Source organism: Amblyraja radiata, chromosome 20 (assembly GCF_010909765.2).
Source record: "Amblyraja radiata isolate CabotCenter1 chromosome 20, sAmbRad1.1.pri, whole genome shotgun sequence".
Taxonomy (NCBI): domain Eukaryota; kingdom Metazoa; phylum Chordata; class Chondrichthyes; order Rajiformes; family Rajidae; genus Amblyraja; species Amblyraja radiata.
This window is the reverse complement of record NC_045975.1, coordinates 2676022-2702105: the sequence shown is the minus strand read 5'-3', so window position 1 is coordinate 2702105 and position 26084 is coordinate 2676022. Positions and strand designations below refer to the sequence as shown.

General features: G+C 47.9%; 1 protein-coding gene across 1 annotated transcript in view; it reads left to right on the top strand.

Moving 5' to 3' along the window:
• Positions 1-24358, top strand: part of ano3 (anoctamin 3) — a 195602-nt gene extending 171244 nt beyond the window's left edge. The window contains exons 25-28 of the mRNA XM_033038644.1: positions 16836-16983; positions 20268-20348; positions 21582-21687; positions 23656-24358. Of these exons, the coding sequence (XP_032894535.1) occupies positions 16836-16983; positions 20268-20348; positions 21582-21687; positions 23656-23835 (515 nt within the window). The 3' untranslated portion in view covers positions 23836-24358. The remainder of the gene's footprint in view (positions 1-16835; positions 16984-20267; positions 20349-21581; positions 21688-23655) is intronic.
• The last annotated feature ends 1726 nt before the right edge of the window (positions 24359-26084 follow it).

Below are 26084 nucleotides of genomic sequence, written 5' to 3'. Positions count from 1 at the left end.
CTGTTTCCACTAAATTCAATCTCTGTCCCGCCCCCTCCCCTGACATCAGTCTGAAGAAGGGTCTCAACCCGAAACATTGCCCATTCCTTCTCTCCAGAGATGCTGCCTCACCCGCTGAGTTACTCCAGCATTTTGTGTCTACCTTTCATTTCCAAATGCCTTAATTCCACACTCTTAATAATAATAATAATAATAATAATAATTTGTTTATAGGGACAGTGCATATTAATGAACATTTGCATGTAAATATGCGAGATTGTAGCCAATCAGTAGCTAATTTCCGTCTCTAGTCCCAGGCAAAGGTAGGTGAAGTGTCTTGCCCAAGGACACAACGACAGTACACACTCCAAGCAGGATTCGAACCGGCCACCTTCAGGTTGCCAGCCAAACACTTAGCCCATTGTGCCATCTGTCCAGTACCTGCCCATCTACTTCCTCAACTCTTCAATAACTTTCAGTTATTAATTCCCATTGCTGCATCTCTACCATGGACATCCATTCCCTCTCTAGACATAGCTTGGATAGAGTGGATGTGGAGAGGATGTTTCCACTAGTGGGCGAGTCTAGGACCAGAGGTCACAGCCTCAGAATTTTTGGATGTTCTTTTAGCAAGGAGATGAGGAGGAATTTCTTTAGTCAGAGGGTGGTGAATCTGGGGAATTATTTGCCACAGAAGGCTGTAGAGGCCAAGTGGCCATTGTTATGGCAGAGATAGATACAGTAGATTATTGATTGGTACGGGTGTCAGAGGTTATGGGGAGAAAGTTGGAGAATGGAAAGATAGATCAGCCAAGATTGAATGGCGGAGTAAACTTGATAGGCTGAATGGCCAAATTCTGCTCCTATCTCTTATGATCTCTGCACCTCCATCCCCAACCAGGAAGGTCTCAATGTCTTCCTGTTCTTCCTTGATCTGAGACTCACTGATTTACTCCAGCACTCTGTGAAACGTCACCTATCCACATTCTCCAGAGATGCTGCCTGACCCGCTGAGTTACTCCAGCACTCTGTGAAACGTCACCTATCCACATTCTCCAGAGATGCTGCCTGACCCGCTGAGTTACTCCAGCACTCTGTGTCCTTTTTCATAAACCAGCATCCTCAGCCACTCACATCTTTGTACATTTTTTTGATTGGGCTAGGCAGTGGAAAGCGCTTTGAAGAATTGATAGATGGATGGTGTACATATGGTGCACATTCATTGGGAGGTTCCTTGCTTTGGAATGTTACTGCAAAAACCTTTGGGAAATATTAAAGAGGGTGAATAAGTCTGCAGTTGGCATTAAAATGGAGCTTCAAAGCGTAACACAGGCTGCGGCATAGAGATTGGCTCAAGCAATGGGCAGAGAGATGGGAGAGGGAGGTGAATCTGAGTTGGAGGGAGCCATTGTGCTTGGGAAGTCAAATATAAGGGGAACATAGAGGAAGGAACTGCAGATTCTGGTTTACACTGAAGATAGACACAAAATGCTGGAGCAACTCAGCGATACAGACAGCATCTTTGGATAGAAGAAGGGTCTCGACCTGAAACGTCACCCATGCCTTCTATCCAGAGATGCTGCCTGAGTTAGACCATAAAACCTAGGAGCAGAATTAGGCCATTCGGCCCATCAAGTCTGATTCCCCATTCGATCATGGCTGATCCATTTTTCCCTTTCAACCCCATTCTCCTGCCTTCTCCCCGTGACCTTTGACACCCTCACATTCGATGTTCTCCACAATGTGTGGGCACACTCTTACCACCACCTCGAGTGTGCAACACCACAGTGCACTATCATTTACACTATTACAGTATTCACAAACGTTGAGAATAAGTGGCGGGATGAAAGATAATTTACATTTTAGAAACTTAAAAATACATTGAACAATTTCACCTTTGGGGCATTCTTGCATAGAATTTAAAAGCACATTGTCGCCAAAAACTAAAGGGCCTGTCCCACTTTCCCGAGTTCCTCACAAATTCTCCCGAGTTTTCCTCTTCATTCAAACTCGGAGAATGTCCGTCGTAGCGAGTCTGTAGTGAGCCCGTAGATATTTCGTAGCGGCTCGTTAAGCCAGACGTAAGTACTCGGGGCATCAGGTAAGTCGGGACGTTTTTTTCCAGCCCGACAAAAAAAGTCCACGAGTAAAAAGTTAGTCAGGAGTAGGAGTCCGTAGATCACAAAAATCTCGATTTTTTTTTTTTTAAGGTCCTTTCAACTCGGCAGAGGACTGGGGAAAGTGGGACAGGCCCTTAACTGGCCTTTTGTTGGACTTAGTTCCTAAGCCATTAAATATATGGTTTAAGAGCATTAATTTAGATCAAAGTAAATTGAAGTGGCTTTCTTGTTAAGAATCAACACTCCATGTCAATAAATATATAAAACCTAAACTTGCCAAAAGTTGACAAAAAGCTGCACACATTTTGAAACAAAATTCATCCCTTGCTTCCTCAATATAGAGTTACTCCGGCATTTTGTGTATGTTTCCCAGCGAGGGGAATGTAACCATTTTGATGTGTGGAGGGCTCTTGAGATCTGGCGAGATCAAGAGTTGAAGGGACATTTATTGTCACGTGTACCAATTGGTAGAGTGAAATTTGTGGTCACCATACAAAGGTCAAAGGTCAAAGGTATTTTATTAGTCACATTCACATACACCGAGGTGTAGTGAAGTGAAATGCTTTTTGCCATTTTGCAGCACACAAAAGAATACAGACATAACACCAATGAGAGAATTAAACACAAAGAACATCCCCCCACAATGGCTCCCACCATGAGGGAAGGCACAAAGTCCAGTCCCCAACCCCAGTTCACCCATAGTCGGGCCTATTGAGGCCTCCACAGTTGCCTCTACGGAGGCCCGATGTTCCTGGCCGTTCTCGCCGGTTGATGTTGCTCCGGCGTCGGGAGAATCCTCACAGCGGCCTGGGAACCATGGAACGGCCGCTTCCGTACTGGAGGCCGCGGCTTCCGAAGCCGACAAGGCCGCGCCGGTTGGAGCTCCACAACTGGCGATCTCGTCACGAGATCCCAGGCTCCCGGTGTAAAGTTCGGCGCCGCCACCCGCAGCTGGCCGCTCCTCAGACCCGCAGCTCCGCGATGTTGTTCCAGGCGGTCTCAGCTCACCGGAGCTCCAGCGCGGCGACCCAAGCAAGACATCGCCCGCTCCACGATAGCGCTCCAGCGCTGTGCCGCCGCCGAAGCCGTGGTTCTGGGCGATCCCCGACAGGAAACGCCGCTCCAGGCCCGCTGGTAGGCCGCGAGGACGGGTCGAAGCTGCAGCCCGGAGAAAAGCTGCCTCTCCGACCAGGTAGGGACCCTGAAAGGTAGTTTCCCCCTTCCCCCCCCCCACCCCCCACATAAAAAAGTCTAGAACTCCAGAAACAAAAACACTTTAACTAACTAAAAATAAAAAAAAGATTAAAAGACAGACAGCTGCAGGCTGGGCAGCCGTGCACAGGACAGCGCCCCCTACAGCCACACAAATAAAAAAGAGCACAACACACTTTATAGACTTTATAGACAATAGACAATAGGTGCAGGAGTAGGCCATTTGGCCCTTTGAGCCAGTACCGCCATTCAATGTGATCATGGCTGATCATCCACAATCAGTACCCCGTTCCTGCCTTCTCCCCATATCCCCTGACTCCGCTATCTTTAAGAGCCCTATCTAGCTCTCTCTTGAAAGAATCCAGAGAACCGGCCTCCACCGCCCTCTGAGGCAGAGAATTCCACAGACTCACAACTCTCTGTGTGAAAAAGTGTTTCCTCATCTCCGTTCTAAATGGCTTACCCCTTATTCTTAAACTGTGGCCCCTGGTTCTGGACTCCCCCAACATCAGGAACATGTTTCCTGCCTCTAGTGTGTCCAAGCCCTTAACCATCTTATATGTTTCAATGAGATCTCCTCTCATCCTTCTAATCTCCCAAGTGTACAAGCCCAGCTGCTCCATTCTCTCAGCATATGACAGTCCCGCCGTCCTGGGAATTAACCTGGTGAACCTACGCTGCACTCCCTCAACAGCAAGAATAACTTTAATATGAACTACTCCACACTGCGGAATCAAAGTTCCCCACGGTGAGGGAAGGCACCAAAATTCAGTCCTCCTCCTCGGGGCCTCCCGAGCCCCCCCCCCCCCAGTCGCCGCTACGGGCGGCCCGATGTTCAGGCCCTCTCGCCAGGATGATGGAACTCCGACGTCGGAACGGAAGAACATTCTCAGCGGCTTGTATTTCCGAATCGGCCACTTCCCACCGGTTTAGTTTACTGTTTAGATCGCGGTTTGCGGTTTAGATCAACGTATACTGTCGATAAAACGATACGGAAAGCAAATGGTGCTCTTGCCTTCATGGGTGTGGTCGTCCGTTATGAGAATCAGGAAACCATGTTGCGGCTTCATTAGTCAGGCAGCATTTGGAGCATTGTGTGCGGTTCTGGATGCCCAATTACAGGCTTTGGAGAGAGCTCAGTGGAGGTTTACCATGTTGCTGCGTGCATTAGAAGATATTAATTTTAAGAAGAGATTGGACAAATTTGCGCTGACCTTTCTATTTTGAGGTAAACAGCGTTGCATTTGTTCACCTGCAAGGTCAGTAGTTATTCACTTCTAGTAAACCCTGCTCCACAACCAAGAGCCAGATAAGCCTGTTGGCAAGAAACTAGTCTTAGATATATCTTTGGAGGCAAATGCCTTAATTCTGCTCTGTATCTCCAAAAAGAAGGCCAGCGACTGATGTTACTATTTGCAACATTTAAACTATAACAAATGTGAGCTTTTCAGTAATTACATAAAATGTTTCACCATTTTGGGCGGCACGGTGGCGCAGCGGGTGGAGCTGCTGCCTCACTGCGCCGGAGTTCGATCCCGGCCTCGGGTGCTGCCTGTGTGGAGTTTGCACGTTCCCCCACTGTGACCGCGTGGGTTTCCTTCGGGTGCTCCGGATTCCTCCCACATCCCAAAGGCGTGCGGGTTTGTAGGTTAATCGGCCCCTCTGTAAATTGCCCTCCAGTGTGTAGGGAGTGGATGAGAAAGTGGGATAGCATGGAACTCGTGTGTGAACGGGTGATCGATGGTCGGCACGGACTCGGTGGGCCGAAGGGCCTGTTTCCACGCTGTATCTCTAAACTAAACTAAACCTCACTCGTCAGGAGAAGGCAGCTGAAGACTATAGGTATGTGTTGTATACGATCTCTGGCTGTTAGCCGCACGAATTCGGAATTAAACAGCCTCAGTCTAAAGGGCCTGTACTTTAAACTCGCGAGTTTAAAAAATATATCAAACTCGTGGTAAGTACGTAGCGGGTACGTCGGAGCTCGTGGATGTCTCGTAGCGGCTCGTAACGCTAACGGTAGGTTCTCGGGAAACGCGGAAACTCGTGAAGTTTTTTCAACAGCGTGAAAAATTTCCAAGAGTAAAAAAATACTCGTGATGAGGTACCACGAGTCTGATTGTTTTTTAAACTCGGGAGAGCTCTTGGGTAAAGTCGCATGGTGGGACAGGGGCTTAAGGCTGAAAGGTGCTTCCTTTGCGAGAGAGAAAAACACATTTTTGCTGGGTGCACGTTTAAATCATGATCATAAGTGATAGGAGCAGAGTTAGGCCATTCGGCCCATCAAGTCTACTCCACCATTCAATCATGGATGATCTATCTCTCCCTCCTAACCCCATTCTCCTGCTCTACCCCCATAACCTCCGACACTCTCGATGCTCATGACAGAGAACACTGTCTGAAGAAGGGTTTCGGCCTGAAACGTTGCCTATTTCCTTCAGGGTTTCAGCCTGAAACGTTGCCTATTTCCTTCAGGGTTTCGGCCCGAAACGTTGCCTATTTCCTTCGCTCCATAGATGCTGCCGCACCCGCTGAGTTTCTCCAGCATTTTTGTCTACCTTCGATTTTCCATCATCTGCAGTTCCTTCTTAAACACTGTCAATGCCGCTCACTATACTATCCCTAATGACAACTACGTTTTTCTTCCTTGTTCCCTCGGGAATGGCCCCCTGAGCCACAGTACCCTGGTCAGGTTTGTCATCCTTCAAACAGTCTTCTAACTCAGTCCTCAGTTCTGTTGCCTCCTTCACTAATCAGTCACCACGGACCACGTTGGAAGCAGTTACTCCAGCGGGTGTCCAGGTAATGTTCCCCGCCTCTGATGTGCTTTAGCGTTCGAACCTCATACTCCAGCTCGTTCCCCTTCAGCCTAAAGGGCCTGTCCCACTTACGCGACTGTTTTGGCGACTGCCGGCACCCGTCATAGGTCGCCGTAAATTTTCAACATGGTGAAAATCCAGCGGCGACCAGAAAGACGCTACGACTCTTTGGGCGACTGAGGAGACGACTCACGACCGTACAGGCGACATGTCGCGGGGTGAAGCCTGTATGGTCGTGAGTAGTCGCACAAAGAGTCGTACCTTGTTCTGGTCGCCGCTGGATTTTCAACATGTTGAACATTTTCGTTGACCTGTAACGACCTATGACGGGTGCCGGCAGTCGCTGAAAAAGTCGCGTAAGTGGGACAGGCCCTGTAGATGCACTTTTCCTCCACACGGCCGCTCCCCAACAGGCGGTTCCGCCAGTCTGCCACAAACTCTCTCCAGCAAAGCCTGCTTCACTCTAATGTCCCGTCTCCACCATTAGCAGCTCTGAACTCTGGAACTTTTTCAATAGACAATAGATAATAGGTAGGCCATTTGGCCCTTCGAGCCAGCACCGCCATTCAATGTGATCATGGCTGATCATCCCCAATCAGTACCCCGTTCCTGCCTTCTCCCCATATCCCCTGACTCTGCTATCTTTAAGAGCCCAATCCAGCTCTCTCTTGAAAGTATCCAGAGAACCTGCCTCCACCGCCCTCTGAGGCAGAGAATTCCACAGACTCGCCACTCTCTGTGTGAAAAAGTGTTTCCTCATCTCCGTTCTAAATGGCTCACCCCTTATTCTTAAACTGTGGCCCCTGGTTCTGGACTCCCCCAACATCGGGAACATGTTTCCTGCCTCTAGCGTGTCCAAACCCTTAATAATCTTATATGTTTCACTAAGATCCACTCTCACCCATCCCGGGAATCAACCTTGTGAACCTACGCTGCACTCCCTCAATAGCAAGAATATTGGGAATATTGTGGTACTGATTGTGGATGATCAGCCCTGATCACATTGAATGGCGGTGCTGGCTCAAAAGGGCCGAATGGCCTACTCCTGCACCTATTTTCTATGTTCCTATGTTACTTAAAAATAAAAGAAACACACTACTAATGACACATTCAAGTTTTAGCCAGCCAGGGAGTATCATGAGAATGATTTGTTTCAAAGCTAATTAAATTAATTGGCTTTTGTCTGGTTACCAGCGAATGTCTGACATTTCCAAAAATATAGCTTGATGAAGGCAGTTCCGCATTGATACAGATTATGAAGAAAGCTTTGATGATTCTGAAGGTTATGTTAAATTTGAGGAGCAAAGCAATCATCGGCTCAGTTCCTTCTTAAATTTCATTGCCATTAATCCTGTTTTCTTCAGTTTTTCAAAACAACTTTCTTTTCCAATCTGCTTTACATCAATTACCAAAGCTATTAAGTACGCAGATGCTAACACTAACGATTATTCCAGATAACAGTTTGACCAAAAATAGGCACAAAAAGCTGGAGTAACTCAGTGGGACAGGCGGCATCTCTGGAGTGAAGGAACAGGTGACGTTTCGCGCCGAGACCCTCCTTCAGACTCAGTTAGCGCTGGGAAGGCACAATTTAAACTGAAGTAAATCCTCCGACATTTTCGCCACCTCCAACGGGATCCCACCACTCTGCCACATCTTCCCATCTCTTCCCCTTTTGACTTTTCCCAGAGACCGCTCACTCCGTAACTCCCTGGTCAATTTGTCCCTTCCCACCCAAACCACCCCCTCTCCGGGCACTTTCCCTTGCAACCGCAGGAAATGCTACACTTGTCACTTTACCTCCCCCCTTGACTCCATCCAAGGACCCAAGCAGTCGTTCCAGGTGAGGCAGAGGTTCACCTGCACCTCCTCCAATCTCATCCGCTGCTCTAGGTGTCAGCTGCTCTACACCGGTGAGACCAAGCGCAGGCTTGGCGATCGCTTCGCCCAACACCTCCGCTCAGTTTGCACTAACCAACCTGATCTCCCGGTGGCTCAGCACTTCAACTCCCCCTCCCATTCTGCATCTGACCTTTCTGTCCTGGGCCTCCTCCATGGCCAGAGTGAGTCCCACCATAAATTGGAGGAGCAGCACCTCATATTTTGCTTGGGCAGTTTACACCCCAGCGGTATGAACATTGACTTCTCCAATTTCAGGTAGTCCCTGCTTTCTCCCTCCTTCCCCTCCCCTTCCCAGCTCTCCCACAGCCCACAGTCTCCACCTCTTCCTTTCTTCCTTCCGCCCCCCACCCCGACAACAGTCTGAAGAAGGGTCTCGACCCGAAACGTCGCCTATTCCTTCGCTCCATAGATGCTGCTGCACCCGCAGAGTTTCTCCAGCATTTTTGTCTACCTTCGATTTTCCAGCATCTGCAGTTCCCTCTTAAAGGTTTAAACTGAAGTTCTTTGTTTTAGGGGGATGTTATTAAATGCGCAGTAATAATTCCATGTACAAAGATGCTATAGGAAGTCAGGGAGAGTGGAAACAGGCCCTTCAGCCCAACTTGCCCACACCGTAAACATGCCCCATCTATCCTAGTCCCACCTACCCGCGTTTGGCTCACGATCCCTCCAAACTTTCAACATGACAGAAGCGATTGTACAGGGATAAGGCGATCGACATAACAGTTATACAATTATTGTACAGCTTCATTTTTAACGTTAGAACCTAAATTTAAAAAAAAGGAAAAAAAGAAAAAAATTAACCTTTCTGTTGTTGCAGAAATTCAGTAAAAGGGAACGATGTCTTGAGAAATTGATCTGCTTTTTCCGCCAAGACAAGCCTAATATTTTCCAAATGTAGTGTCTCGGACTGATCAGTAATCCACATCTTCACTGTAGGGACTGTTCTCTGTTCCAGAATTTGAGTATTAATTTTTTCTCCGTTATTAGGCCGTAGTTGAGGAAACGTCTTTGGAATATCGTTAATTTAGAGAAGGCATCTGACATACCTAAAGTGATCAGTTTTATATCTGGTTCCAATTTAATCCGAATGTCTTTTAAATCTTGTTATTGCCCCTGTCTCAAGTACCACCTCCAATAAAGATAGGCACAAAGTGCTGGAATAACTCAGCGGGTCAGGCAGGATCTCTGGAGATATAAGGCAGGTGACTTTTGGCTCAGGACCTCACCAGCTGAGTTATGCCCCTGTCCCACTTAGGAAACCTGAACGGAAACCTCTGGAGACTTTGCGCCCCACCCAAGGTTTCCGTGCGGTTCCCGGAGGTTTTTGTCAGTCTCCCTACCTGCTTCCACTACCTGCAACCTCCGGCAACCACCTGCAACCTCCGGGAACTGCACGGAAACCTTGGGTGGGGCGCAAAGTCTCCAGAGGTTTCCGTTCAGGTTTCCCAAGTGGGACAGGGGCTTTACTCTAGCACTTTTGGTCTATTCATAGAACGGTGGTTAGGTCACAACTGGAAACCTGAGTGTCGCGTTAGTGAGAGAGAATTAAGGCTGTGGAGAATAGACTGTGTTGCTTCACTGAAAGATGCCAGGTTAGGATTTTACTTCGGAGTCACGTGAGTGACTACGTGAAGAACCCGCTCAGTGCGCAGGCGCGGCATTACGCCAGCAGTGCACTAGCGGCTGCAACGGGAGTTAGGCGCTCCCGCTACAGAACGAAACGGACCGTCAGGTGAGTACCCTAAGGTCGGGTTTCTTTTACAGGTGAGCCTTTTTCTGCTTGTGTTTTTTACAGGCAGAGAAAAAGGCTCTGGAACAAAACTGCCCCCCGTTCAAGGAGGAACGTTTTCCCGTTGGGGAGGGGGGCAGCAACAGGCGGTAGGAGCGTTACCCGGTGTTCCTCTATTCCCCGACACCGTGCCGAGGCCAGCCCGCTAGTACCTGAGCAGCGGGCTGGATGCATAGCCACCCGAAGAGGCATCCGGCAGGTGTTCCCGAATACGGACGGGACGTCTCTCCACCCGCACGGGGGGAGAGAGAGCTGCCTGAGCCACTGGAGCGGCTCACGGAGCAGGTGCCTGCGAGACGCGCTGCTTGAGGGGCGCTCTCGCTACTACAAGGCACAAAAGCTCCAGAAGAAGGCGGTAGGAACAATTACCGTGCGCTCCGCTATCCCCATCACCGCGCCGAGCCCAGTCCCGCTAGTGCCTGAACTACGGGCTGGATGTCTAGCCATCCGAAGAGGCATCCGGCCGGTGGCGTCCGATTTGTCGGACGGGGACATGTCTCCAGAGACATCCTAAATGGAGGAGAGACAGCCGCCTGAGCTGCATCCAACAGCAATTGGAGCAGCTCCAGCAAGATGCGCAGAAAGAGCGCTCTCGCGGAGGGAGGTCAGGCACCCCCTCCACAGTGTTTCATGCACTGCCCTCTGCTCCCTCATTACTGGAGGCTAGCATTAGTGACCAGGGCTGGACTGGTCTGGAACAGGGGCAGGCGGACGAATTCGGGAGTATGCCAGGGGTGCAGGAACAGGAAGAGCTGTTGGGTGTGATGGACCGCTTTGTAGCAACCTCACGGGCTGGAGCACCGCTGGAACCAAGAATGGCGGCCAGCATCAACCATCTATCCAATAAACCATTACTGGAAAAGGTGCTCGCTGAGGTGCTGAAACAACACACAGCACCAGAAAACTGTGAGGCCCTCAAAGTAAAAAATGTCAACAGCCAAATCTGGGGGCATGTGGGGTCACACATCTGTACCCAAGAACTCAAGCTACAGCGGATCCTAAGGCTCCTGACGTCGGCCATCACAGCCTTTGCTCGTTCCGTGGAGACCACGGAGATGGATACCTGCCAGCAGGATGTGCTGGCATTAATGTGTACCACACAATTTGAGATCAACAATCTCCGGAGGGAAATCATAAAACCTGCCCTCAATCCCAAATTTACTGGCTTGTGTAAAGCCCCAGCTGTGGAGACGGACGCGCTGCTATTTGGGAAAGATCTCAATAAAAAACTGAAGGAGATGGAGGAAGCATCAAAAACCTAATGAGGGCAGGCCCCGGGACGAGCAAACCAAGACCTCCAATACCCAAGCGGCAGCACCCCACGGCATCCACCAGTCGACGTCCGCAATATGGGACTGGTGAACGCTTGGGGTCCGCACATTATCCCCAAAGATCTTTTTAGATCAGGGCCCGCAGCGGACCCTCTGGAAAATGCGCCTCCCCCCAACATCGCCAGCACGTCAGAACAGAACCTTCAGGAAAATGAAGAAACAGAATCGCCAATAACCATGGAAGTAGGTGGGTCTGGTTCCTACCAGCATATAGAGAATAAGGGTGCTTTATTAACAGGGGGGAGATTACACTTGTTTAAAGAAGCATGGGGTATGGTCACGAGTGACAAGTATATACTCAACAGCATTAGTGGATATAAAATACAATTCATGTCAGAAAAAACGCCGCCAGTTCAACATTGGCCCCAAAGGGTATTTCTCCCTCCGTCAAAGAGACGTGAGGGACAAGCTGAACTGGTGAGACTTATCACAAAGGGGGTCATCGAAAAGACCAAACATGAACCTTTGGAATTTGTAACGAATATATTCACTAAAACCAAAAAAGATGGTGGCTGTCGCATCATCATTGACTTAACATCACTAAACAAATTTGTTAAGTATATACATTTCAAAATGGAGACATTTGTTACTGCCAAACAACTGAATTCCAAAGGACACTTCATGGCAAGCATTGATCTTAAAGATGCTTACTATCTAGTACCCATATACAAGGATCATCGCAGATACCTAAAATTTATCTGGATGGTACAAAGCATTGCCCTATGGGCTAACTTCAGCCCCAAGATTATTCACCATAATATTGAACCCAGCCATGGCAATACTAAGAAAACAAAAACATATTATCATGGCATATCTGGATGATATTCTGATAGTAGGGAAAACGATGGAATTGGCTGTGGCAGCAGTATCAGCTACAAAACAGCTCCTCGAAACTCTGGGGTTCGTCCTACATCCAGATAAATCTAAGTTGAAGCCATCCACTATCATGGACTACCTGGGCTTCACAATTAACTCAGTCCATATGACTGGTACCTTGCCAAAGGCAAAAATGGTTGAATTAGCACAATCATGCAACAATTTAATGGTCAACGAGCGACCAACTATTCGACAAGTAGCAAGAGTAATTGGGGAAATGGTAGCAGCATTTCCGGCTACACAATTCGGACCTTTGCACTATCAAAAATTTACAAAGAGCAAAGGTACAGGCAATAAAACGACATACAGGTCACTATGATCGTGTCATGAAATTACCCATTGAAGCAATATCAGAGCTACAGTGGTGGGCAGAAAACGTTTGGCATAGTTTCAGCCCTCTTGTTATCACTAACCCTACTTTAGTTATTCAAACAGATGCCAGTGCTCAAGGCTGGGGAGCGATTAACTCCATATCCAGCACAGGTGGTAGATGGACTAACCTAGAGTCATCATTACTACTTACACTGGGCATTAACTATCTAGAGATGTTGGGCGCCTTTTATCGTTTAAAAGCATATGTATCTAATATGCAGCACTTTCATGTTCGGTTACAAATTGATAAATACTACGGTGATGGGTATATTAACCATATGGGTGGCATAAAATCATTATCATGCGACAAATTGGTCAACATGATTTGGCAATGGTGTGTCGAAAGACATATTTGGCTATCAGCTACTTACCTACCAGGTAAGCTAAACACCCATGCCATGAGAAAATTAAACGCCTGGGTTGCAAGTTTGAACAGACCTTACCTGGAACTGGGATTGTCCAAACAAACCATCACCACCATGTCGGCATCCCTTCGAATATCCACCAAGAGGCAGTACTTACCCAGCATCAAAAAAAAAGGGAGAAGTACTGCCAGGAAACAGGGACAACATACGCAACAGCCACAGCCACCAACATACTGGAGTTCCTGGCCATCTACACCACGATGTAGGGATCAGCTACAGTGCCATCAACACAGCACAGAGTGCTCTTTCTGCTTATCTCAAACCAGCGGCAGGACAACAGGCGATGGGATCCCATCCACTGGTTTTAAAACTGATGAAGGGCATTTACAATATCAAGCCCTAAGCCCAGGTATACCCATATTTGGGATATCAGTGTGGTCCTGACATATCTCAGGGAATGGCCACCAGCCAGATCCCCCGGCCTCGAGCAAGCTACACTAAAGACGCTCATGTTGATGGCACTTGTATCCGCTCAGAGGGTCCAGTCACTACACCTATTGCGACTGGACAACATGATCACAGCTCCAGACCAGATATTTCGTTATCCAGCGACTGATCAAACAGGGCAGACCAGGAACACCTAATCCAGTCGTGGCTTACCCACCAGAACCACGGTTATTTGCCATGACCCACCTACTATCCTACATAAACACAACCAAAATATTCGAGGGAGATGAAAAGCCTTGTGGGTCAGTCACAAAAACCTTATGGTCGGGTGACGAGCCAAACCATTGCGAGATGGCTCAAGCAGGTGCTAGAAACTGCTGGGATAAACACTAACATGTACAAATGTTATTCCACCAGGGCAGCATCCATGTCGACGGCTAAAGAATGGACATGCCTATAGACCACATCCTGGCTACAGCAGGATGGTGGGAAGGGAAAAGACCGTTCAGAAATTTTATAATAAGCCGTTGGCAAAACCTGGTTTATTTGCAGTAAAGATTTACGAACTGCAAATATTTAATTTAAGCCCAGGGGAGCAACTTAATTCTTTGTTGTTATTGTTTAAAAAATACCATTGCGTTTTTCTACAAATAGACTCATTGGTTGATTACGATAACACTTCCTCCCTCAAGAACTTCTGCAGTGAGTGAAATGAAACTGTTACACGGTTTGAAATCACAGAGCTTTGAAATCTTCACGTAGTCACTCACGTGACTCCGAAGTAAAATAGTAAGATTAAACGAGAACTTACCAGTTTGAAGTTTGATCTGTATTTTATGAGGAGTTACGATGAGGGATTACGTGCCCTCCGCTCCCACCCTCATTATATGGATCAAACTAATAAATTGATGTCTCCTTATCTTTACTATGTTTACTTCAAAATAACTGTGTCTATCTGTGATTCCACACCGCTGCTTGGAAGTATGCCGCGCCTGCGCACTGAGCGGGTTCTTCACGTAATCCCTCATCGTAACTCCTCATAAAATACAGATCAAACTTCAAACTGGTAAATTCTCGTTTAATCTTACTATTTTATACCCTTGAGCAGCGGTTTAAGTGCTTACAAAAATATCCATGAGTGCAAACTGAGATTAAGGAAGCTTTTAAAAGCTTTTTAGCACCACTTGGGATGAGGTTGCCCGCTCAGACTGGGCATACAGGGTAGCAGCATAGTGTCATGATAGAATCCTACTGTCCCGCTGAGTTACTCCAGCACTCTGTGAAACGTCACCTATCCATGTTCTCCATGGGGTTTTTTTTGAGGATGTAACTAGGAAAATGTACAAGGGAGAGCCAGTGGATGTAGTGTACCTGGACTTTCAGAAAGCCTTTGATAAGGTCCCACATCAGAGATTAGTGGGCAAAATTAGGACACATGGTATTGGGCGTAGAGTGCTGACATGGATAGAGAAGTGGTTGGCAGACAGGAAACAAAGAGTAGGGATTAACGGGTCCCTTTCAGAATGGCAGGCAGTGACTAGTGGGGTACCGCAAGGCTCGGTGCTGGGACTGCAGCTATTTACAATATACATCAATGATTTGGATGAAGGGATTCAAAGTAACATTAGCAAATTTGCAGATGACACAAAGCTGGGTGGCAGTGTGAACTGTGAGGAGGATGCTATGAGAATGCAGGGTGACTTGGACAGGTTGGGGGAGTGGGCAGATGCATGGCAGATGAAGTTTAATGCGGATAAATGTGAGGTAAAACAGGAAGGCAGATTACTATCTAAATGGCATCAAGTTGGGAAAAGGGGAAGTACAACGGGATCTGGGGGTCCTTGTTCATGAAAGTAAGCATGCAGGTACAGCAGACAGTGAAGAAAGTAAATGGCATGTTAGCCTTTATAACGAGAGGAGTCGAATATAGGAGCAAAGTCCTTCTGCAGTTGTACAGAGCCCTAGTGAGACCACACCTGGAGTATTGTGTGCAGTATTGGTCCCCTAATTTGAGGAAGGACATTCTTGCTATTGAGGGAGTGCAGCGTATGTTTACAATACAATACAATTTTACAATACAATTCAATTTTATTGTCATTTGGACCCCGTGAGGTCCAAACGAAATGCCATTTCTGCAGCCATACATTACAAACAAATAGACCCAAGACACAACATAATTTACATAAACATCCATCACATTGCTGTGATGGAAGGCCAAAAAAACTTCTCTCTCCACTGCACTCTCCCCCCCCATGTCAGAGTCAAAGTCAAAGCCCCCGGCGGGCGATGGTGATTGTCCCGTGGCCATTAAAGCCACGCCGGGTAATGCAAGTTCGCGCACCGGGTCTTGGTGTTAGAGCCCCCGGCGCGCGCTCGCAGAGACCCGCGGCCATTCCAAGCCGCGCGGGGCGGTGCTGTAAGGCCCCGCTCAAGGAGCTCTTCAACCCCGCAACTCGGGCGGGAGAAGTCGCCGTTGCGGAAGCCCCGAAAAGCGGTCTCCCTCCAGGGACCCGCGGGCTCCCGGTGCCGTCCGCCAAACCCGCAGTTGCAGCCACCGAATCTCCGGGGGTCGGGCCGCAGCAGCGTCCACCACAGCTCCACCCGCTCTGGACTCGGCCAGCTCCGCGACGGTGAGGTGAGTAGTCGGCACTGGAGCCCCCGGTTTTCCTGTTGGAGGCCGCTCCTCGTTGCAGCCCCAACGACAACGGAGACCCGACAAAGAAAAGGTCGGGTCTCCCGTGCAGGGAGAGATTTAAAAGTTTCCCCCTCCCCCCCACACCACCCCCATCCCCCACACACATACCCCAACAAAAATAACAAAAACTACATTAAAACATAGACATAAAATAATAAAAACGCAGACGGACTGCAGAGGCCGCTGCTGGCGAGAGCCGCGCCGCCTACCGGAGAGATAAATATTACAAGGTTAATACCCGGGATGGCGGGACTGTCATATGCTGAGAGAATGGAGCAGCTGGACTTGTACACTCTGGAGTTTAGAAGGATGAGAGGAGATCTCATTGAAACATATAAGATTGTTAAGGGTTTGGACACGCTAGAGGCAGGAAACATGTTCCCAATGTTGGGGGAGTCCAGAACCAGGGGCCACAGTTTATGAATAAGGGGTAAGCCATTTAGAACAGAGATGAGGAAACACTTTTTCTCACAGAGAGTTGTGAGACTGTGGAATTCTCTGCCTCAGAGGGCGGTGGAGGCCGGTTCTCTGGATACTTTCAAGAGAGAGCTAGATAGGGCTCTTAAAGATAGCGAAGTCAGGGGATATGGGGAGAAGGTAGGAACGGATTACTGATTGGGGATGGTCAGCCATGATCACATTGAATGGCGGTGCTAGCTCGAAGGGCCAAATGGCCTACTCCTGCACCTATTGTCTATTGTCTATTTTCCAGAGGTGCTGCCTGACCTGAGTTACTCCAGTACTTTGTGCCTTCTTTTGCCAACCAACATCTGCAGTTCCCTGCTCCTGCATCTCTAGTTTAGCTCTTGTCTATAATGAGCAACCTTTTCTCCGGCCTGTTATTTCCACCTCAGCTCTTCTCAGTCCATTGGTTGCAGATTTTGTTTCCTGCTTTTCCGAGACTGATGTTGTTTTTCTTTGCTAGGAAACTGGTACGGGATCCTGGAAGGAATCGGTGTAATGGCCGTGATCACCAACGCCTTTGTCATTGCCATCACCTCCGACTACATCCCTCGATTTGTGTACACGTATAAGTACGGACCTTGTGCGGACCAGGGATACTCTGATGATAAGTACTGCAACATCTTGTATTCCTACACACAATCGCGCCATTATAGTCTGTCGTTAATCTGAACAAGGCTCCCCACCCAAAATCTCACCTATCCATGTTCTCCAGAGATGCTGCCTGACCCGCTGAGTTAATCCAGCACTCTGTGAAACGTCACCTATCCATGTTCTCCACAGATGCTGCCTGACCCGCTGAGTTACTCCAGCACTTCGCGATAGTCATACAAGCAGGGAAACAGGCCCCTGTGGCCCAAACTTTGGCTTTTTATGCAAGTTTAGTTGCAAATTTTGTTTTAGTTTCGTTTTTAATTCTAGAGTTACAGGCCCTTCAGCCCACCGCACCCGCACCGACCAGCGATCGCCCCGTACGTACACTTGTTCTGCCCTACACACTAGAGACAATTTACTGAAGCCAATTAACCTGCAAACCTGCGCGTCTTTGGAGTGTGGGAGGAAACTGGAGAAAACCTACGTGGTCACGGGGAGAACGTACAAACTCCGTACAGACAGCATCCGTAGTCAGGATGGAACCCGGGTCTCTGGCGCTGTGAGGCAGCAACTCTACCGCTGCACCACCGTGCCGACCTTAAACACATGTGTCCATGGGAAATTTACTCAGAATAATGACATTCAGTTTACTTGGCAAGCCATAAAAAGTCATCAATCTGTATCTCGTTTAAAAGTGTGTAAGGAAAGAGTTGGTCTTGCATGGGGAATCTCATTCTTGCCATAGAGGGAGTACAGAGAAGGTTCACCAGACTGATTGCTGGGATGTCAGGACTTTCATATGAAGAAAGACTGGATAGACTCGGCTTGTACTCGCTAGAATTTAGAAGATTGAGGGGGGATCTTATAGAAACTTACAAAATTCTTAAGGGGTTGGACAGGCTAGATGCAGGAAGATTGTTCCCGATGTTGGGGAAGTCCAGAACAAGGGGCACGGTTTAAGGATAAGGGGGAAATCCTTTAGGACCGAGATGAGAAAAACTTTTTTTACACAGAGAGTGATGAATCTGTGGAATTCTCTGCCACAGAAGGTAGTTGAGGCCAGTTCATTGGCTATATTTAAGAGGGAGTTAGATGTGGCTCTTGTGGCTAAAGGGATCAGGGGGTATGGAGAGAAGGCAGGTACAGGATACTGAGTTGGATGATCAGCCATGATCATATTGAATGGCGGTGCAAGCTCGAAGGGCCGAATGGCCTACTCCTGCACCTATTTTCTATGTTTCTATGACACCCTTGTAGATTTGTGAGGTGCTTAACTCCGTAGCCCAGAGATTAGATAGTAATGAACAAATATCTATTACTACTGGTCTGTTCTATCCTGTATCATTATCATAAGACAAACCTGCTACTGGACTTAAAATGTGGAATGAAGTTCTGTTCTGGAGTAACTCAGCGGGTCAGGCAGCATCTGTGGAGAACATGGATAGGTGATGTTTCACAGAGTGCTGGAGTAACTCAGCGGGTCAGGCAGCATCTGTGGAGAACATGGATAGGTGACGTTTCACAGAGTGCTGGAGTAACTCAGCGGGTGCAGCAGCATCTATGGAGCTAAGGAAATCGGTAACGTTTCGGGCCAAAACCCTTCCGGGTTTTGGCCCGAAACGTTGCCTATTTCCAGAAGGGTTTCGGCCCGAAACGTTGCCTATTTCCTTAGCTCCATAGATGCTGCTGCACCATAACTCAGCGGGTCAGGCAGCATCTGTGGAGAAAATGGATAGGTGACGTTTCACAGAGTGCTGGAGTAACTCAGCGGGTCAGGCAGCATCTGTGGAGAACATGGATAGGTGACGTTTCTCAGAGTGCTGGAGTAACTCAGCGGGTCAGGCAGCTTCTGTGGAGAACATGGATAGGCGACGTTTCTGGTCGGGACTCTTCTTCAGACCTAAGATGCTCTGCGTTTGAATCTTTCACGCAGTGATGTTAGCTTGGCCTATATTCAAACACATTAGTGAGATTGGACAAATGGAGTACACTCCACTGTGAAGGTGAATCAACAACATGTATCTAATGGCTGAGCAGAGATATTCATTACACTCGGAGAGAAAGGGCTTGGATTAGTTGAACATGTGTTGGCATAAAATAATAATTTTAGCATAGAAACATTTGTCCAGCCACATTTTTAAAGGGATTTGTACATGATTCCTGTTTACCAATCAGCTTAAGTAATGGACAAGCAAGTGAATGTACAACTTTGAGAGGGAGTTAATCCTTTCAGCATTTAAAACTTGTGATTTAGGATAGGCGCAGAGTAATTTAAAACATAATTAGATTAGTTTATTGTCACGTGTACTGGGGTAGAGTGGAAAGAATTTAAGAATAAGGGGTCAGCTGTTTAGAACGGAGACGAGGAAACACTTTTTCACACAGAGAGTGGTGCAGTCTGTGGAATTCTCTGCCTCAGAGGCCGGTTCTCTGGATTCTTTCAAGAGAGAGCTAGATAGAGCTCTTGAAGATAGCGGAGTCAGGGGATATGGGGAGAAGGCAGGAACGGGGTACTGATTGGGGATGATCAGCCCTGATCGCATTGAATGGCGGTGCTGGCTCGAAGGGCCGAATGGCCTACTCCTGTACTTATTGTTTATTGTCCATTGGAAAGCTTTTGTTGCATGCTATCCAGTTGGCGGAAAGACTGTACATGATTATAAGAGTAACATGATAAGTGCAATTTTGGGCACGGTATCTGAGGAAGGATGTGCGGGCTCTGGAGAGGAGGTTTACAAGAATGATTCCAGGAATGAGTGGGTTAGCATCTGTTGAGCGTTTGACGGCACTGGGCCTGTACTCGCTGGAGTTTAGAAGGTTGAGGGGGGACCTCATTGAAACGTACAGAATAATGAAAGGCCTGGATAGAGTGGATGTGGAGAGGATGTTTCCACTGGTGGGAGAGTCCAGGACCAGAGGTCACAGCCTCAGAATTAAAGGGCGCTCTTTTAGAAAGGAGGTGAGGAGGAACTTCTTTAGTCAGAGGGTGGTGAATATGTGGAACTCATTGCCACAGAGGGCTGTGGAGGCCAAGTCAGTGGATATTTTTAAGGCAGAGATACTGCAGACAAATTCTTGATTAGAACTTGTGTCAAGGGTTATGGGGAGAAGGCAGGAAAATGTGATTAGGAGGCAGAGATCAGCCACGATTGAATGGCGGAGTGGACTCGATGGGCCGAATGGCCTAATGCTACTCCTATAACGTGGTCGTGATTACAATTGGTCCATGTACAGTGTGTAGATACATGATAAGGGAATAATGTTCTTTTTCACGGAAAAGTGACGTTTATTTTTCTTTCAGGTGTTTGACAGGTTATGTCAGTGAAAGCCTGGCTTATTTCAACAAGAGTGAGTTTGGTACTCACGACACTGGCTACTGCAGGTAAGCAGCACCTGTCTTTAGTTTAGTATCAGACAGACAGGCGCAAAATGCTGGAGTAGCTCAGCGGGACCGGCAGCGTCTCTGGAGATAAGCAATGGGTGACGTTTCTGGTCGAGACCCTTCTTCAGACTGAGAGTCAGGGGAGTGGGGGTGAGGAGGAGAGGAGAAGGGGGAGGGGGAAGAGGGGGAGAAGGGAAAGGGGGAGTGGGAGAGAGGGGGAAAGGGGAGGGGGGAATGGGAGGGGGAGATGGGGAGATGGGGAGAGGGAAGAGAGGGGGAGGTGGGAGAGTGTGAGGGGGAGATGAGGAAAGGGGGAGAGGGGGATGGGCAGAGGGGAGAGGGGAGACAGGGAGAGGGAAGGGAGATGGGGGAAGGGGGAGGGGGAAGAGTAGGAGAGGGTAGAGGGGGAGAATGGAGAAGGAGACACCGACCGAGATATGGAAGGGACAAAGAAACTGAAGACAGGCTCAAAAAACTGTAGTGCATTGTAAAGTTACTTTGGCCCGCTGAGTTACTCCAGTTTTTTGTGTCCGTCTTAACCTGCAACCTGAACGTTAGAATGTGGGGGAAAGCCACGCAGGTCCCAAGGAGAACGTGCAAACTCCACGCACACAGCCAGTATCAGCGGTCTGGATGAATGAATAAGTTTATTGGCCAAGTATTCACATACAAGGAATTTGCCTTGGTGCTCCGCCCACAAGTGACAACATGACACACAGTGACAGTTAGGAATGACACATAAAACATTAAACATTAATAATAAAACATTATCGATTAAACATGTGAATTAAATAAAATACCATAGCAAAAGGAGGCTACAGATATTTCGTTATTCAGTAGCTGTCAATCTTAAGAAGCAAGAGGCTCAGTAAGATAAAGTATTGCTGAATCGCTGATTATTGGGGTATAAATATATCTGCTTAAACACTGCCCCTGTGTGTGGGGATAGAATGAACCTATAGTCTGTATATTACATTGTGTAAAAGTTTACAGCCAAACGCGCCTGCTGAAATAAAGATTTTTCTTCTTGATTACTAATTTTATTGCATTTTTGTCTGTTTGAAGTGAAACTAACCGTAACACTGCTCCTCATGGACGGAACCCGGCACTCCGGCACTGTGAGGCAGCGGCTCTACCCGCTGCGCCTTACACCGTGTTACGTTGTAACCTCCTGCAGCCACCATTTTGACTCTTGTGGAAGCTGACAGTGTCTTTCTACTTTTTAACCTCAAGGTACAGAGATTACCGGGCTCCTCCGTGGGATCCTAACCGGTACGAGGTCACGCTACAGTTCTGGCACGTCCTGGCTGCGCGATTGGCTTTCATCATCGTGTTTGAGGTCAGTGCCACAATTCACATTTCCGCAACACGGCGCTTGTGCTGAGGAAACGATGGCAGGTTAGTTTAGTTTAGTGTAGTGTAGAGATACGGGGGGGGGCCTTTGGCCCACCGAGTCCGTGCCGACCCGCGATCCCCGCACTCTAACACCATCTTACACACACTGGGGACAATTTACACTTATACCAAGTATACAAACCCAAGCTAATTAACCTACAAACCTGCACGTCTTTGGAGTGTGGGAGGAAACTGAAGATCTCGGAGAAAACCCACGCATATCACGGGGAAAACGTACATACTCTGTACAGATATCACAGTATCTCTAAACTAAACTAAGTAGTACTGCATAGGAACAGGCCCTTCGGCCCACAAGGTCTGTGCTGAACCCAATGCCAAAGTAAACTAATCCCACCTGTCTGTGCATAATCCATATCCCTCCATCCCATGAATATCCATGTACCTACACAAAAGCCACTTAAGCCACCATCATATCTGCTTTCACCACCACCCATGGCAGCGTATTCCACACATCCACCACCCTCTGTGTAACACCCTGCCTGGCACAACATTTATATTTCCCCCCTCTCACCTAAAGGCAACTTTTTTCACACAGTTGGGTGCATGGAACGAGCTGTTGAAATGATCAGACTCACACATAGTGATTAGAATCCATAGTCTTTTATTAGCAACTCTGCGGAGGTAACACCAAGTGCTTTCATCTCCATGCATTCAGCTAGTCTAACTAGTGAGAGAGAGAGAGAGAGAGAGAGAGCTCACGATCAGGTCTGTCGGCAGATCAGCAGTATGAGTGACATAAGGAACGTGCACCATGCATAATCTGTGTGGTCACATATATATATATAGTACTAACACACAGTAGCTGAGGCAGGGACTAGAACAGCATTTAAAAGACATTAGGACAGGTACATGGTTTGGAAAAGGTTGAGAGGGACATGGGCCAAACAAGGGCAAATACGACTAACTTAGTTAGGGCAACTTGGACAGCATGGAAGAGTTGGGCTGAAGGGCCTGTTTTCACAGTGCTGTAGGGCTCTATGTCTCCATCAATGGCTTATTAGTTGGGGCAGGTACTATAACAGCATTTGGACAGGTACATAGACAGGAAAGGTTTATCTAACGATGTGCCAGTGGAAGTGGTTGAGGCAGGTACTTATAACATAATTTAACAGACATTTAGACAATAGGTGCAGGAGTAGGCCATTCGGCCCTTCGAGCCAGCACCATCATTCGATGTGATCATGGCTGATCATCCCCAATCAGTACCCCATTCTTGCTTCTCCCCATATGCCTTAACTCCGCTATCTTTAAGAGCCCTATCTAGCTCTCTCTTGAAAGTATCCAGAGAACCGGCCTCCACCGGCCTGAGGCAGAGACTCACCACTCTGTGTGTGAAAAAGTGTTTCCTCTTCTCTGTTCTAAATGGCTTAGCCCTTATTCTTAAACTGTGGCCCCTGGTTCTGGACTCCCCCAACATCGGGAACATGTTTCCTGCCTCTAGCGTGTCCAAACCCTTAATAATCTTATATGTTTCAATAAGATATCCTCTCATCCTTCTAAACTCCAGAGTGTACAAGCCCAGCCGCTCCATTCTCTCAGCATATGACAGTCCCGCCAAGAGGGGTAGATAGATCAGGAAAAGTTAAGATAGGGAATTAGATGTGGCCCTTGTGGCTAAAGGGATCAGGGGGTATGGAGAGAAGGCAGATACAGGATACTGAGTTGGATGATCAGCCATAACCATATTGAATGGCGGTGCTGGCTCTAAGGGCCGAATGGCCTACTCCTGCACCTATTTTCTACGTTTCTATATTGGCCAAATGTGGGCAGGTTGGACTAGTGCAGATGGGGGTACATTTGGCCGACGTGGGCAAGTTTGGGGCCGAAGGGCCTGTGTTTCCACGCCGTGTCACTTCTGCGGCCCCATTTCATCCTTTTTCTTCCATTTCAGCATTTTGTGTTTGGCTTCAAGGCCTTCATCGCCTACCTGATCCCCGACATGCCCAAGGACCTGTGCGACCGGATGCGCCGGGAGAAGTACCTGGTGCAGGAGATGATGTACGAGGCGGAACTGGAACACCTGCAGAAGGAGAGGAAGCGGAGCGGCAGCCGATACCATGAATGGCCTTAGCATGACGAATGCAAACACTGACCACATCATTGCCATGGGACTGTACTGCTATGGAGCCGTCAGCTAAGCTGCACAAGTTCTTGCAAGTTTTTTTAAATGTCTTACATATATATAAATATATATATATATATATCTATCTATATATATCTATATATGTATATAAAAATATACATAAACTTTTATAAAGACCTCAAATGCATGTTATCAAAAGATCAAAACGTTGAGTGCTGAATCTGATTTTGGATTTTAAGTCTGCAAGATTGGTCGGTCAGGAAACCACGTGACAATTTCGGTGTTTGATTTTATTTTCGAGAATTGCCACAAAAAGATGAATGCAAGTTCGCTGGTCAGGTTTGGTTGGTCCATTTTTACCAAAGAGCAAGATGTCTATTTTCTAGGCTGGACCCGTTTGTTTAAGGTGGAGATTGACAGATTCTCCCCAGTTTCGAGCGCCTCACGTTGTTTTGCCGAGCCTGTCCTGCATTGTGGCACAGATGCCGTCAGACATCTCCCCCCCCCCCCCCCCCCCCCCGCCCCCCCGCCCCGGTTTGATCCTGACCTCGGGCACTGCCTGTGTGGAGTTTGCACGTTCTCCCCACGTGATCTCCAAAGAAAGATCCACGGAGCTGATCCCTGGTAAGATACTGACGTTTGCTCCTCCTTCACCCTATACACCAACGCAATCTGTGAACGAGACAAACAGTAAACTATTAAATCAAGAACCCCGTGCCAAGTATCAGGGAAATGTCTTTCCAAGAATACTTGATTCTCTGTGCATAGAGTGATATGGAACAGTGGCACAGCCAGTACAGCCATTGCCTCACGATGCCAGAGACCCGGGTTCGATCCCGAATCTGGGCGCTGCCGGTGTGGAGTTTACACCCTTTCCCTGGGACCGCGTGGGTTTCCTCCGGGTGCTGCGGTTTCCTCCCACGTCCCAAAGACGTGAGGGTTTGTAGTTCAATTGGCCCCTCTGCAAATCGGCTCCGAGCGCGCGGGGAGTGGGGTGGGTCACGGGAACCACCTTGAACGGGTGATCGATGGTCGGCGTGGACACGGTGGGCCGAAGGGGCCTGTCGCCACGCCGTGTCGAGAAAAATAAAAAGTTAAGAGGAGTGGAAATGAGCAAAGGCACAAAGTGGTTAGCAGGTCCTGCGCTGAATGTCCACAAACATACTCAGCTGATCAAAAATCCTAAATCACGGCCAGAATTTTAGCTATTTATTCAAAAGTTAAAACGGCAAAAGCTAATGTGACCTATTGGTTATCAGAGTTAGTTTACAAATTAATTTTCCCTCAGACCTTTGATTTGGCTTCTCTATTTTTGTTTTCCGCTGTGCCTTTGATTTTAGTGGGGACAGTGTAATAGCTGTCCACTTGTTTAATGAATGGCAAAATGGCCAAACAGTGTTACAAAGATGAGTAAATCTCCGCACAGTCTTGTTACATTATCTTCAGCCTCCGATGAAGTTTGGTGCATGTAAATGCATTTAGCCATCGGCTTTGGGAGGGGGAAGGGATGAGGACTGCAATGTATTCAGTGGCAAACATCACACCTCATCCAACTCCTGCCCGTGACCGATCGATCACCGGTTCTGCTCAGCACTGCAAGCGTGCAGTCAGCTGCTCATATTATGGTTCATTTTTTAACGCGCGGTGGTTTGAGGCGTTAAACCCAGGCAGCTCGATACATAACTGTCAGTAATGTACAATGCGCAGGAAATAATGCAATTAATTGCCCACTGCCTGAGCCCCATCGAGATGACCAAACGGGATGAGAAGTACAGAGTGTCTCAGGAGCCCGTAGTTTGTTCCTAGCGTAGCCCGCCACACTGCAGCCAACATCAGTGGGATGTTTGTTTCAAGTGACCTTGTGTGGCCTCTGCTTTTTCTCTGAGCTGGTCGGAGCAGGTAGATGCTGTGAGACCTGCCGTTGTGCCCAGACGCAGTTCGTACCTAGTCTTGAGCGCAGGAGAGTTTACATTTGAGACTTTTGCTCTCTTTATAACGACTTTTTATTCCCGGCTTGGTTGAAAATATCAGACCTCCATTTTCCTGCTTTAAGGGTGTTGGAATGTGCGAGCTCTTTTGCATGTTACACCTGCGCCTTTCCTCAGCCAATGTATGTTGTGATGTGCAGAGTTACACACATATATATCAATAGTCACTCTGTGGCATGTTTCCTGATTTGATTATATCTCCGCTGTAAATGGCCTGTGATTTACAGAGTTAACAGATAGTTTATACTG